Genomic DNA, 14,941 nt, shown 5'->3' on the forward strand with positions numbered 1-14,941 from the left:
TTAAGTCTGGAAGTCCTCAGGGATGATGATGATGATGATGATGATGATGATAATGATGATGATGTAATATCACATTATTATATAAACATGTCTTTTTAAACAAGAGGCCCATGGGCCTTAACGGTCATCTGACTATTAACACAATACAACGTAGTCGCTTAAAGATTTTAGCATATTTGACCTCTGTGACCTTGAATGAAGATCAAGGTCATTCATTTGAACAAACTTGGTAGCTCTTCATCCAAGCATGTCACAGGCCCAATATCAGGTCTCTAGGCCTCCTAGTTATTCTCAAGAAGTCGTTTAAAGATTTTAACCTATTTGACCCCTGTTACCATGAATTTAGGTCAAGGTCATTCATTTGAACATACTTGGTAGCCCTTCATCACAGCATGATACATGCCCAAAATGAGTATCCTGGGCCTATTGGTTCTTGAGAAGAAGTCGTTTAAAAATGTAAGCCTTTTTGACCCCTGTGACCTTCAATGAAGATCAAGGCCATTCATTAAAACAAATTTGATAGCCCTTTATCCAAGCATGTCACCGGCCCAATATCAGGCCTCTAGGCCTCTTATTTATTCACAAGAAGTTGTTTAAAGGATTTTTAGCCTATTTGACCCCTGTGACCTGGAATGAAGATCAAGGTCATTTATTTGAACATACTTGGTAGCCCTTCATCCCAACATACTGCATCCCCAACATCAGTACCCTAGGCCTTCTGGTTCTTGGGAAGAAAATGATTAAAGATTTTAGCCTTTTTGACACTTGTGACCTTGAAAGAAGATCAAGGTCATTCATTTGAAAAAACTTGATGGCCCTTCATCCAAGCATGTTACGGGCCCTATATCAGGTCTCTAGGCCTCATAGTTATTCACAAGAAACTGTTTAAAGGATTTTTAGCCTATTTGACCCCTGTGACCTTGAATGTAGGTCAATGTCGTTCATTTGAACAAACTTGGTAGCCCTTCATCCCAGCATGCTACAGGCCAATTATCAGTACCTTGGCCTTCTGGGTCTTGAGAAGAAGTTGTTTGAATGAAAAGTTTACGCACGGCGCACGGCACATGACGACGGACGGTGCATGATGAGAATAGGTCATCCTGATCCTTCAGGTCAAATGACCTAAAAATTAAAAAGTTACAAAAAAAGAATTGCTATAAATATTAAGTCTGTAATTCCTTAGGGATCAATGTTGGGTCCTTCGTTGTTTTGAATTTATATTATCATTATTGACGATAGTATTAACGCTATAATTAAGCTTTTTGCCGATGACATTTCGCTTTATACTATCAATGATATTCCATCTGCATGTGTAGATTTGATAAAAAACCGAAGGAAAGTACTATTGCATAGACAAAGTTTGTCTTGAAAAGAAAATCCTTTGATTAGTACATACTCCAATACTATCCGTCACAGGGACCTGGCATGAGCTTTTTACAGTATCATGTATATATTATAGTATCCATACTGTTGGTAAAAAATCGTGCCAGGTCCCTGTGTTATCCATGAACTACGTTCCTGTCAAGAAGGTCAAAACACAAAAAACATGAAATTTGGCCAGAACAAGTAGATTATGATTGCATGTAAAAGAAACCCATCCTTAATTGTATATTCTTAGAATTTCAAAGTTTTAATTCAATGTTGAAAGAAAATAGCTCCAAACACTTCATTTTATCTTTTATAAGTACTCTATTGGAATATGCAGAAATTGTTAGGAATAATTTTAACCATTCATCAGGATCAATTACTAGAAAGTATCCAACTTAAAGCTGCAAGAATAATTAACGGGAGTACTAGACTTACTAGCATGACAATCTTTACATGAAACCTGGGTGGATAGCTTAAAATATTTAGACGCAACAATATTATACAGTTACACATAATGATCTTTGGTCTTTTCCCTTTTTATCTATCAATTATTTATCGTCCCCACAGGATTGAGTCGCATCAATACAATAAACGTGACCCTGATCACAGAGTTTCATGTAAATCTAATTTCTTAAAAAAATCTTTTCTCTTATTGATCTATGGATCACAGGGGCCTGACCCGAATTACTGACCACTAGACGTTACATATATATTATAGTAAAAATATTTATAACTACTGTTGGTAAGAAATTCGTGTCAGGTCCCTGTTACTGAAACCTCTAACTTCAGATGTCAAAAAATAACCCATCCTTAAGCAGTCTGAAAAACATACCCATGCAGAAACTTGAGAACAGTAATTCATTACGAAAATCGTCTGGATTAACTCTATCATGGTAGCTATAAAGGCTTGAAATAAATTGTACATATGACTTTAAAGTATCATTTATTTAACCGTAATCTCGTAGAAGGTCGCCTCTGCTCCTGTGGTTGGGCAAATGAGACCACTGAACACTTTCAGACACACTAATGTCAAATTGTCTAATCTACCACCTGGTTATGAACGCATGGACACCTACATGTCGATTTTCTTTTTGTCAATTTTCAATTTTCTTGATTTTCCAATAAAATTCAATATGTGTGTCTGTAACATACAAGTGAAAGCCTTTCAGAAACAGGCAGTTTTGGGGGTAATTTGTAACTCAACTTTAGCATTACACATGTAAGCATTGATAACTTCAATTTTAGTTGAACCATATTTTTGCATTTTTTAAAGCATATCTTTTTTTCTTTGACATAAAATTGAAATGAACTGTGGTCTAACGCCATCGTGAAAGTTCCCTGCAGCAAATTCTGAAAAATTGTGGTCATAAATTTTAACTATGAAAACCTAAGAAGGCTGTTTTCAGCCATTTTGTTTAATAATCGGTCCTAAAATGCAATAATCATACACAATTGGGGGCCTAGGGGAACCTATCAAAAATTGAGAAAGATCCCTTCTTGACTTTCTGAGAAATACCGATCAAAATATTGTTAAGGACATACTGCCTGAAGCAGGATCAGGACGAAAGGCTTCTAAGTCACATAATGGGAAAAGGTTTCTTTTAGGTGTTAGGTAATTGACTCCAGCCTAGTTTTACTTGAAATGGATATCAATGTTATTCACAGGAACAAACTCATGACAATAATAAGACTGCAAATGGCACTTCATGGCATAAGAAACTGGATATCATAAAAAAGCATACATTTTAATGTACAATACATTTTATTGCAAACAACAAAAAATAGATAATATGCTCACACAATTATTCAAGAGGCTAATGTGGTAAATCAGTAAAAAACTCATTTTATAAAATTATAAACACTTTGAATTGTCTGGCTAGCAGTTTGACACAAAAGTATCATGTATTTCAACAAGAGATTAACAAGAAACTGTCCATCTAATTAAAGATATCAAAGCAAAAGAAGAACCCCAACTTAACACTCTATATCTATAAATTACCTCTTTTCTGAAATTTATGAATAAATATTGGTCATAGTTTGTAGGAATATCTATCAATAAGGCCCCACAAAAGAGGAGTGTTGGTCAGTTCAATCATTGGTACCATTTGGAATCTCCAATCCATCAAGATGCTACAAAGAAAATACATGTACAAGTATAACCAAATTCCATTCGTAACTTTCAGAGAAGAAGTTGTTCATAGCAATATAATTAAATTGACCCCTTTTGGTCTCACCCCAATGTGCCAAAAGGATGCTAGCAGCTTTGATCAAATTCCAACCAGTGGTGTTATAGAAGAAGTCAATTTTGTGAATTGTTTGAAAGATATGAATGCAGGACAGCATGGTATGGCTTTCTACAAAGTGAGCTAATATTAATTAAGTTAAACAATTTGATATACATCTACTGTAACAGTCTAACTTTACATATACATTATCACAATCAGTATAGATCAGTATAAAAATAGAAAAAAAATAAAATAGGGTTTTACAAACAGATCTGATATAATCACACATGGCAACAATGTATCCATACGCACTGGAATAAATTTTCAAACAAAATTTTGATTTGTAAAACTAGAGACATTTGAATTGTTTGAATTGTACATAATTAGAATGAAGTTTCATGTTACTAAATAGGTCAATGAAAGCTATGTACATGTATAAGTATTTGAAATATTGCATTATCATCTAAAATTAAAGTACCTGCTATGAATTACAGAGTAATCTCCCCTTGGGAGCGCATACTGATAGCTACCAGTTATATGAATTTGTACAGAAAAATTCCGAAGGCCGATTTACCTTCATGGTCACCTAATTATAAGTAAGTCCATAATTTAGTCAAATTTGATTTTTAAAGTCATCAATTTCTCTGTAAATGAATGTCAAAATAGTCTGATTTTCAAACTTATCTGAGATCTTACTGATGTACATGTAAAAGGATACATACAAAGTATATATTAAGCTCAGTTAATATTTATTCAAGTTATCATGTTCATTCAAAGATAATGTTAATGGATGACTGACAAAAGACTATGGACGACTGACAAAAGACTATCGCCATAGGTCATCATGACCTTTATTCAGGTGACCTAACAAAAATTTACAAACAAATGGCATCAATTTTTTCCTTACCAATGGAAGATAACTCTCAATACCTGAATGAAAATACCAACTTCTGTTTTAAATAAAGGGAAGTTACTCTGACAGGCCTATCCTTATACAAGCAGCGAGATTCAAATTCCTTTTATGGCATGTTTCTAAAATAAAATATTATAACAACATTAACAAGTTTTCATCATAAAAATTTCATGAGTTAAAAATTATCACAAGAAGTGTACAAATTGCTCAAAAAATATTCTCCAAAGAATCCATTATGTGATTTCTATATAATTAATTCCACAGTAATAAATAAGGACACTTGTTAAGGAAAGTAAATCTATAAATCAAGCATGTAATATTTCAGGATTTCTTCATTTATGGCATAGGCTTTTGGACGGTATCAATTAATTTTACCAACACAAAGTAAAATTGTGTAAAAAGCATATGCAGAGAAATGGAATGTATACAAAGAATCTGAATTCCCATCAATAATTCTGAATCCTCATCTTATAGGGATGTTATCAATACAATATAAGCATTAAATTCAATGCGTAGTTTCAGAGACACTGTTTTTGGTTTTTGGTTGTCCTCCATATGCATATTACACATAGTAAACTGTATTAGAAATGGAATGTAGCGCGCGACATAAGAAATATACATTTACAGGGGGTCAGTCCAATCATTGGTATAATTTTGAATCCCTGGCCCATCCCATAGGAATGTTATTATTACAAAATGAGCATTGTATCAAATACTTAGTTTCTGAGAAGTTGTATATAACATATAAATAAGACACTCCACATAATATTTGCACCCCTTCATAATCATAAACTTTTATATTCTTTACTTTTAGTGGGTTTTTTTAAAAATGTGCCAGTGAAAATATTATGCTTTACTTTTACATGCATTGCATGAAATAAGAGAAAAATATTTGATTATTTTTGTGCAACATTCATAAACTTGTTGAATAACATAACAATAGATATCTGTATATATAATTTAATTTATATAATATTCATGATGACGAGGGTATATATTGTGCCTTAAAAAGATTATTTTGTATATTATAAAACAAATAAATACAGTCATTCAAATCTACAACAACAGTGATAATCATTGCTGGATGGTGAATACAAACTCCATCTTTAGAGCTCATCTCTAAGTCCGGACTCGCTTGTCGGTCTCATCACCTTGACCTTTTTCCCAAAATGGATATCAAAGTTGTCTGTATCCTCATTGAAGACAATCTTTCCATCCTGTGATAGAATCACAAATGTATCAATAATCAGCACTTTGCATATCTACTGGGTAAACATCCTACGAATAACATTATATAGCTTAAAGCTATCATATGACCAAAACCAATGCCCATATAGTTCAGAATTCCATCTTTGCATATTACAGAGTTAGCTCCCTTGCTGGTAGGTATCAATTGTTAAGTCATTATTTTGTGGGTGAAATTCACTCTTATCGCCTAAATGTATGACGTTATGCTCCTAAACACATGACGCCACAATCAATACCTACCCGCAAGTGCAGATAATTCTGTAATATGCAAATTCGTAAAAGCTTTGAACAGAAAAAGTATCTTGTATATATATTAGATATATCTTGGATATATGATATTTTGGATATATGATATCGTTACTGAATCAGCATTTGTGAACACAAACTTTTCAAGTGTTGGTTATTGTGGAAAGTTAAAAACTTGTGTAGAGATGGAAAAATATGTAGAACCCATTAAATGCTTTTTCTATAACAACAAGAGAGCGAGCCATAGAGCATGAAACTTTAAAGATCATAAAACTTGTATACTAACACCATTGTCCTCCTCGTGCTCATGATCATCCTCACTCCCACAGGCAAAGGTCTCCTTGTTGCAGGCAATGTGAGCGATGTGTAAGTAAGAATGTCCCTTACGACTCTTCTTTGTAAAGTACTCTTCTAACAGAGGGACCAGGTCTTCTTGATGGTTGTCTGCAAAAATCGGTTAAGAAATATCTTAAAAACATTGTAAGCATTTCCAGTTTATTCATTCATTCCTTAATCAAAACAAAAAATCAATCACTAAAAAAAATTCTACACATTTCAAAAGTTTACTCAATAACATTCATTTTGTTAATTAATATAAAAATCAATAAAACACTTTCTATAGCACAAAAATTTACTAATTCATCCTTTTATCAATCCGGTCTTTGCAATTCATATAAGAGTTATATACCCCTTTGCTGGTAAGAATCCATTGTGATATCATTATTTTGTGAGCAAAACTAACATCTTTTTTTGGTAAGTATGATGTTACGCTCACAAACACATGACGGCACAATCTATAACTCCCCACAGGGGAGATAATTCTGCAATATATACAGAATAACAACCCGGTTAGCCTTAATGTGTCAGCATTTGGCGGTCTCTATATTCAAATGTGCAGTTAAATTTTATTCTTATGTTATCAAATTGTTGTGATAGCTAGAATACAGATTTATAACAAAATGTTTTTATCTTAGATAAAACAATACACTAAATATATTTATTAAATCAAATTTTTATCTGTTTCTGACCATATGTTTTCATTATCAGGTCACAATATGATTATGATTTTGATTAGGAATCTTGAAGAAGTTATATCCATAGTTAAAAGAAATGTTTCCATGACCATACAATGTCATATACTTGAATACCATAACCTGATTATTCAAATGGGTCAAAATTTTCGTTATTTTGAAGATGCTCCACCGCCGACAGAGTATAAATGATATTCATCATTTGAACAATAATTGGTATTTAATCATGTATATGTATGCCTAATTTACACAAAAAATAACATAAAATAATTTATTTTGCCTTTGGTGCATGTGCAATCATTACTGCATTCCATAGAGAATATAGTGCAAAGGAATTTTTTCGGGATACAATTAATTATTTTTCATATTCTTAAATTGAAGTAAAATTAGAAGCTCAAACTTTTCAACAGTGGTAATGGTGTAAATTAAGTAACTTTTGTAACCGAAGAAAAAACTAAATCGTCTGCTCCTGTTTTTGATAGTGAAAAAATACCATTTGTCAGCGGTGGAGCATCTTTAAGTAAAAAATAAGAAAATTAAATTTGAGCAGTCTGGAATTTTCGCAATTTGACCTTCGGGGAATATATCATTGAAGTATTTCTAAATATTTCATAGATCAAATTTTTGCAAACACAGCAATGTCCAGCAAAATCACGAAAATTTATTCTTCTTCAAACATTTTGGTACTTACTCATTAGATGTTTACATGCTTTAACGAGCTTTTTTGGATTGTACTCATATTTTTGGAAATAATCCTCATGACAGACTTTTTGCAATCCATCTCTAACTCTCTTTTCCATTTTTTCTGAGGTATGGTACTGTAACACTCTCTGGAGCTCTGAAATTATGCCAAAGTGTCATTTTGTATGTCATGCCTACTTCTGAATAAGTTTTTTTATTTGTTGAATGCATTATTTAAACTCATAAATACCAATAATTGCTAATATATATATATTCAAACAACAATGATGGAAATCTCAGAATGAGACTTCACCCACTTTATATACTTTAAAACTTTCTTCATGAAATATTTTTTTGCTATTATAATTTCAGAAAATTGTTTATATCTTTTCCTGATAAAAGATTATAATTACAAGGTAATCTGATGAGACACTTTTGAATCACTATGCTGTCTTGTCATGCTCTCAGAAGTTTCTCAATGTCATGCATCATTGGAGAAATAGACCAAGTGATAAATATTCCACTTTACCATTCATTGTAGCTTTGCATCCAATGCAGTACATTTCTGAAATATAAAAAAAAAAATATTTACAAAACCAAATTTATTTTGAAATTGACAAATAATAAAGTATACAATATACAGTACTAGTTAATTGTAAAACACCCTCTTCTTTCTTCATCCAAAGTCCTTTTTGACAAAGATTACCTGGAGTGCATGGGAAACACCTGAATACATTAAATGCACTTGGCCACTACCTTTAAAGGCCCACTATCTTTCCAAAACTTTCGGAAACAGCCTTTGACATGTAAAGGGAATGTGTGTAGTAAGATTGATGTATAGTCACTAAAGTTATTAGTTTACCGTTAATACTACACTTATCATCACATTTTAAACAGTTTGATTTAAATCAAAGTACTGAAAGTACTGAACTTAAGCCTAAAAAAAGTTACAAATCAAGAATTCTGATTTGCATTGATTACATAAATCATAAATGTCAATGCACAATAGAATGGCCATCAATTGCTATAATATGTCTATTTAATTTTATATCATTAGTTTCCATTTTATATCTAGAATATATTACGTTTTCAAAAGTAAATATTTTATGGGTAGATTGTGTTAAATATATATATCATTTACATGAAATACAAGCATTTTCACCAGTCAAAAACAACTTTGAATTGCAGTAAATACCAGTCCTATTGTGCTTTTGAGACACTTCTTATTTGATAATAAGCTATCAGTAAATATACAACCATATACTTGGTAATGCATAGATTTAAAAAATTTGATGCATATCAATCAGTTATCTATCGATACTCTTGCAATTTATCTTTCATTAAAATTTATACACTTGTATATATTATTTTTCTCGCTATTTTAAGTTCTAAAAGTAGTGTATGTAAAAATAGCTTAATTACGTATTCTTTATTAAAAACTTAGTGTCTATAAAAGATCATACAGAATTAAATCCACTTCAAACTATGTGACGTCTTCCACTTATTGTAGGCTAGTCTACCTAAGTAAATACAGCTTGTTTTTATTCTTAATTACCAGTAAACACATTATATTTATGATCCCAACCCCACAAGTCATCTTGACTGTATATTGCGTCATGGTACAATAATCATAACTTGTCATACATACATTTTATATACCTCAAGGTGACCATCGATAGATGGCAAGAGGGCAGAATTGTTGCCTTCTGTGTTTGCACGGCTTAATGAGAATGGGGGCGGAATCTTTGTACATGTAATTTTAGAATTTTATAATTTAAAACCCAGAAATGATTACGTGATGGTACGTTAAACTCTTCAATTAGAATTGTTTCATTGGAAATTTGTTGAGACAAACTTTACAGTTTAAAAATCATATAGGTACATGTATATGATTTTGAAACACATAAATACCATTCTTATTAGATACATGTACATGCATGTTGGAGAGTCTGTGTAAACATGTACCATATTCTGGGGGGTAAACTGGAATGAGGTAAAAACTAGCTGGCGAAACATAGTAACTGATGCTGAATACACCTCAATTATTGTCATGACAGGCAGCCATGAAGTGGAGCTGACGGTAGCTGTACAATGCGTAAATCATGCATGTCTGTCACAATTAACCATGCATTTACCAATAATACATATATATATACATATATAAATGATCAAAATTAATTTATAAACGGTACTCATTCAACATTATAATATGGTATTTTATAACCATAGTCAAAATTATATCAGGTTTCTGATATATGTACATGCATAAAGACAGTGTCAAACAAAATATAAGATTAACAAATCCAATAATCTATAAATAAATGTTTTTGTTAATTATACACCTGGTATTTTGATTATTTTGTAATTTTAGTATACAGTGTATAAAGCTTCATTATCAAATTAATTAAAATGCAACAACCAGTTAAAATAATATCCCTATAGACTAGCATTGTTGTATAACTGTATGCATTTGTGTGATAAGTACAATGTATATATGTAGAAAGGATATGCTACCTAAGCACAGCATGCTATAAATGGACCTCCTCGGGATGGGATAAGATACGTATACAGGTGTTGTTAACTGTGATACATCTGACTGAACATACTGAAGGGTGCCCAATGAAGGCCCCATGCAGGCCCCAGTGTGGCCAATGTTAAAACAGTTTTTAAAAGAAGGTGAGAATCGAATTTTTTCAAATTATCAGTTTCTAAAATGAAGATAATTGTGACAAATACAGAATCTAATCAACAAGTATGTATATACAGTTTAAATTGGCAGAAGTTGGATTTATTTTGACTCTGTCTGTTTAATTCATTATCAGGCATGTGATCTACATTTTAGCGATCGGTCCTTTGATCAGTGTTGATGCTCGAGAGCAGCCACATGCCCGATACTAAATTACTAAGCCAGTGCTTTCAGGTTCACAATAAACACAATAAAATTTTAATTTCTAATACCGACTTTCAACGTCTATGGACAATTTCTTATATTTTCAATGCTATGCAACACGTCAGGTTCTATGTAGCAAAAGCATATATAGGTAAACATTTGACAGGGCTAAAAACTTTTCCGTGCACCTTTCCTTGTTGAAAACTATATTCCATACACACATAATTAAACATTTTATGATGGACTTAATCTGTTTATGTTTATATGTTCTTGCAATTATTATGCCAATCAATATATCCCTTTTAATCAAAATATTTTGCTGATCAAAATATCTCTTGGGCGACGTTTTGCCAACACTGAATATCTTACTTCACATAAGTTCATCAATTTATGTGTTTGAACAAGAACTTCATCTACATCCTTGGTTCGAACTATCCAAAGTAAGATCTATTTGATAAAAGGTCAATGTTTAAACTATATATGGACACTTGCTAAGAAAAATAACTTGAACTATCCATTGATGAGGTTTACTGTAACAACCTGTATGCAGTTAATTTGTTTCTATAACTTCTACTAAACATCTTCATTTATAAACTAAATTGTATTATATGTTTTGATACATTTTACTTTATATGTATGATTTCCAGTTATTAACGGCAATTTTATGTTGCAATAAATATTATGTTTCTGATCGTAATAAATATTTCTATATGTCAAAGTCCATATAGATTGCATAATAAAAATATCTTTTCTCGTATCTCTGTAACACATCATCTAGTCTGTCTGTTGTCTGAATGTAGTGGACATATTACCTGGACACGATGTTCACCTATAGTGGACAGCGTGTTCACACGTAGTGCACTCGGTGTCTATCTGTAGTCTAAATCTTGTGACTCTATGTCTACCTGTAGTCTAAACCTCGTGCACTCCGTGTCCACTCGTAGTTCACACTGTGTACACAAAATTTGCTGCATAATCTACAGGTATGTTTTTAGTAGTAAATAATCATTTCAATAATTTGCAGTCTGACACAGTGATAGTCAACTTACGTGTGGTATTAAAGTAGGAACATAAGATGGCCTGCATTATTTATTTTAATTTAATCGTTCAGAAGATGATGAAAGGTGTAGTATTTACGATAATTAAAATATGATAACTTCTAACTTTTGCATCTCAACAAAAATATCCAACTCATACATAGATTTATTCTGACAACATACATGTTAACATGTACAGGATTTTTCATAATCCTATAATAGTCAGCTCTTAGAAATTTACGGATTTATTTTTTCAGTGTATAGATACTTTTGTGGCTGATTTTTCCAATGTGAATCGAGTTCATATTCAAATTGCTTAACTGTCTTAGAGTGAATAACATTTGATGGGAGACTGTTCCAAGTATTCACGACTCTCTGGGTAAACGAGTGTTTTCTCACGCACAGCCTTGAATGTTCTTTGTACACTTTCAAATCATGTCCGCGGGTACTTGATCCCTGGTTGATTGAAAACAAATCTGCGACTTCTTTATCGTATTTTCCAGAGAGTATTTTGTACATTTCAATAATATCCCCACGTGACCGCCTGTATGCTAACGCTGGAATTTCGAGTTTACGCAAACGTTCTGTATATGACAAAGTTGAGAGACCTGGCACTTGCTTTGTTGCTCGACGTTGAACATTTTCTATTGTTGTTACATGCTTTTCCAAATACGGACACCAGGCTTGAACAGTATATTCAATTTGAGGCCTAACTAATGCCGTGTATAAAAGTTTAAAACTGTGGCTGGTCCATATATTCCATTGTCCTCTGCAATACTCCCATGATTGAATTTGCTTTGATGACCTTTTCACATATATGTTTGTCAAAGGTAAGTTTATCATCTATAAAACTCATTTTACACTCCCTTGTTTAAAATTAGTGGTTTTTAATTCTAAGGTTAATTTGTCAGATTTTTTTTTGCTGCCTTCTCTACTGGCAGGCGACCAGTTCTCGCCGAGTACCAGTTCTCGCCATCGCATCTGTATCTATACGATTTCCATGCAAATGTAGTCAATAAAGCCTTCTTCTGATAGAAGACACTTTCAAGCTGATTTCCACAAAAAAATTGTCTCAAATTCGTCTGTGATCATCAGCTGATCATACAAATCACAGGCGTCTTCTTCTGGTTTGATAAAAATATAATATCCTATCTCTACTATATGAACAATTTGTTCATATAGTAGGGATAGGATATTATATTTTTTATCAAACCAGAGGCAGACGCCTTAATCCCTATTGAGATTCCTCCTCTAGACTGAACTGGTCGCTTGCCAGTAGGCCTAATGTTGATGTGTTTGTCCCATCTAAAGTTATTTTGTAATGCAATCTATACTGCATACAAATTTTTTTTGTAGATATACAGTACATGTATTTCGCCTCAACAGAGGGCAGTCAGCTGACAAAATTTGAAAATAGCCTACCTTTCAGTAAATCTTCTGGTAATGGTTCGTGGGCCATCACGGCTAATACGGTTGTGAGTGCAAGGAGCAGATACATCATTTTCTTTCTCGGTTGTGTTGTCAAGACTATATGCGGGCAGTTTCGCTCGAAATTAAGACACTTCTATTATATTTTGTAGCCAGTCTGGAAGAGACACGTAGCGTCAAGTTACCGGAAGTGTTGTTACGCTTGTTTGTTTTGATCGTCCGTGTCAGCAAAACGTTTTATTGTTCGAGGTCATGATCTGTCAGACGTTTCATCAGACTCGGATGGCTACAGTAGATTTGTGAAAATAAGGCCTTAGAAATCTTAGATAACAAACAGGGCATTTTTAAACGAACCTTAAACTCAGGATTTCTAATATGAATTTAAGGCAAAGCCTCAGAAGAGCGCAGCTATGTGTAAAAATGTGAATATATTTAGGATGATAACCTCAGAACGAGAGTAAATCCTTAAAATAGTATATTCATTATCGATCCTTTTGTATATCATACCGAGATTTAATAGCATGATATATGAAAATTTATCGTATAATCCAAAGAGTAACTGTTCAAATGAAAAATGAAATTATTTGTATACAGGCATTATAAATAGAGAAAATATCTTGTACCTTTTCAAAAATATACTTAGTGATATTTAAATAAGTATATTTAGTGTGGTAATGCTGTAACCCTTCTTGTATGACTTAGTCCGCTAAACCTGCCTATATTATTAGGCTTTGCTTAATTTTTTTTTTGCCTAATATATAGTAGGCAAAAAAAAATAAAAATAAAAAAGCCTAATAATATAGGCAGGTTTAGCGGACTAGTATGACTATACATGATTATATTCGAAACGGTGAAAACACATGCTTAGAATTTTTACTAATACCTTAGAAATTACGGGAGATTGCTATATGCCCCGATTCCGTAATTACAGTACTAGACTGGAAAAAATTTTAAGGTTTAATCTTTACAATGATTTATAAGTGATTCATATACGTCCTTAATCTTTAGTTGAAATATTTCTTAGAACCATTTTTGTTTCTGAATAAGTCAACTTCCATTATTGTTTTACCTGTGTACGACATATATGTAATATATATTCCTAGGTATGATCAAGGATATTTTATTTCCATTTGCTTTTACATCTTCATTTTAAAAATGGAGGTGACAATAAAAAAAACCTAGAGCATAGATGCACGGGGTTTCCATAATTCAAATCACAATCCAATTAACGGATGTCCTAACCTGATTGACAGTAAGACAATAGCAAATACCCGATATATTACGTATTAAACGTTCTTGATCGCATCAGTGTTCCGAGAAATAACGAAAATGCCATCCCCGCTAAATAATCGATCGGTTTTAGGTATCTCGGTCTTTCGACGACCTTTCCATGGGACAACAGTTGTGCTCCCTGTTTCACCCACCCTATATACTGTAAACATGTATATTTTTGCGAGCGCTTAATTTCGTGATATGTAGCTATGAAGGATAGGGATATTCTACCCGAGGGTCACAAAATGTTGTAAAACCCAAGGCTTGCCGAGGGTTTTATAGCATTTTGTGTTCCCGTGGATAGAATATCCCTATCCTTCATATCAACGTATGAAAGATTATTTTTCTCTCATACCTCGACGTTTTATTGCAATTTTAATACTAGAATTTTTCGTCATTTTAAAATAAATTCGAAAAAAATGCGATTGCAAGTCAATTCTCCTTGTATAAAACTATACGTGATATTTTTAATGCAAATCCCGTTATTTGTATCTTTTAAAGTAAATCCAACCTACTTTCTGAAAATAATTTTAAAATTGCCCAGAGAAAAATGTAAATCTGTTGACGCTGTAACGTCACGAGGCTTATTGCATGGGTAGCCA

At 32.6% G+C, this 14,941-nt stretch overlaps 2 protein-coding genes across 2 annotated transcripts in view; one reads left to right on the plus strand and one right to left on the minus strand.

Moving 5' to 3' along the window:
• LOC138324112 (kinetochore protein Nuf2-B-like) overlaps nucleotides 1-14,941 on the plus strand; it is a 237,268-nt gene that overhangs the window by 94,952 nt on the left and 127,375 nt on the right. The window lies entirely within an intron of this gene.
• LOC138324104 (uncharacterized) lies at nucleotides 4,326-13,284 on the minus strand. The gene is made up of 5 exons (XM_069269173.1): nucleotides 13,062-13,284; nucleotides 8,242-8,277; nucleotides 7,723-7,869; nucleotides 6,287-6,444; nucleotides 4,326-5,723 (listed from the first exon to the last, which is right to left on the minus strand). Exons 1-5 carry the CDS (start codon nucleotides 13,138-13,140, stop codon nucleotides 5,613-5,615), a joined length of 531 nt encoding a protein of 176 aa, XP_069125274.1. The 5' UTR covers nucleotides 13,141-13,284; the 3' UTR covers nucleotides 4,326-5,612.

This window comes from Argopecten irradians, chromosome 5 (assembly GCF_041381155.1).
Source record: "Argopecten irradians isolate NY chromosome 5, Ai_NY, whole genome shotgun sequence".
In the NCBI taxonomy this organism is placed as follows: Eukaryota; Metazoa; Mollusca; class Bivalvia; order Pectinida; family Pectinidae; genus Argopecten; species Argopecten irradians.

Bases quoted from the DNA above. Each gene is read 5' to 3' on its own strand.
- LOC138324104 (XM_069269173.1), bottom strand. From the start codon at position 13,140: ATGATGTATCTGCTCCTTGCACTCACAACCGTATTAGCCGTGATGGCC. The intron at 7,870-8,241 runs GTAAAGTGGAAT...GCATAATTTCAG, and splicing joins ATGCAAAGCTACAATGAATG to AGCTCCAGAGAGTGTTACAG. The intron at 6,445-7,722 runs GTAAGTACCAAA...CGATTTTTGCAG, and splicing joins AGCATGTAAACATCTAATGA to ACAACCATCAAGAAGACCTG.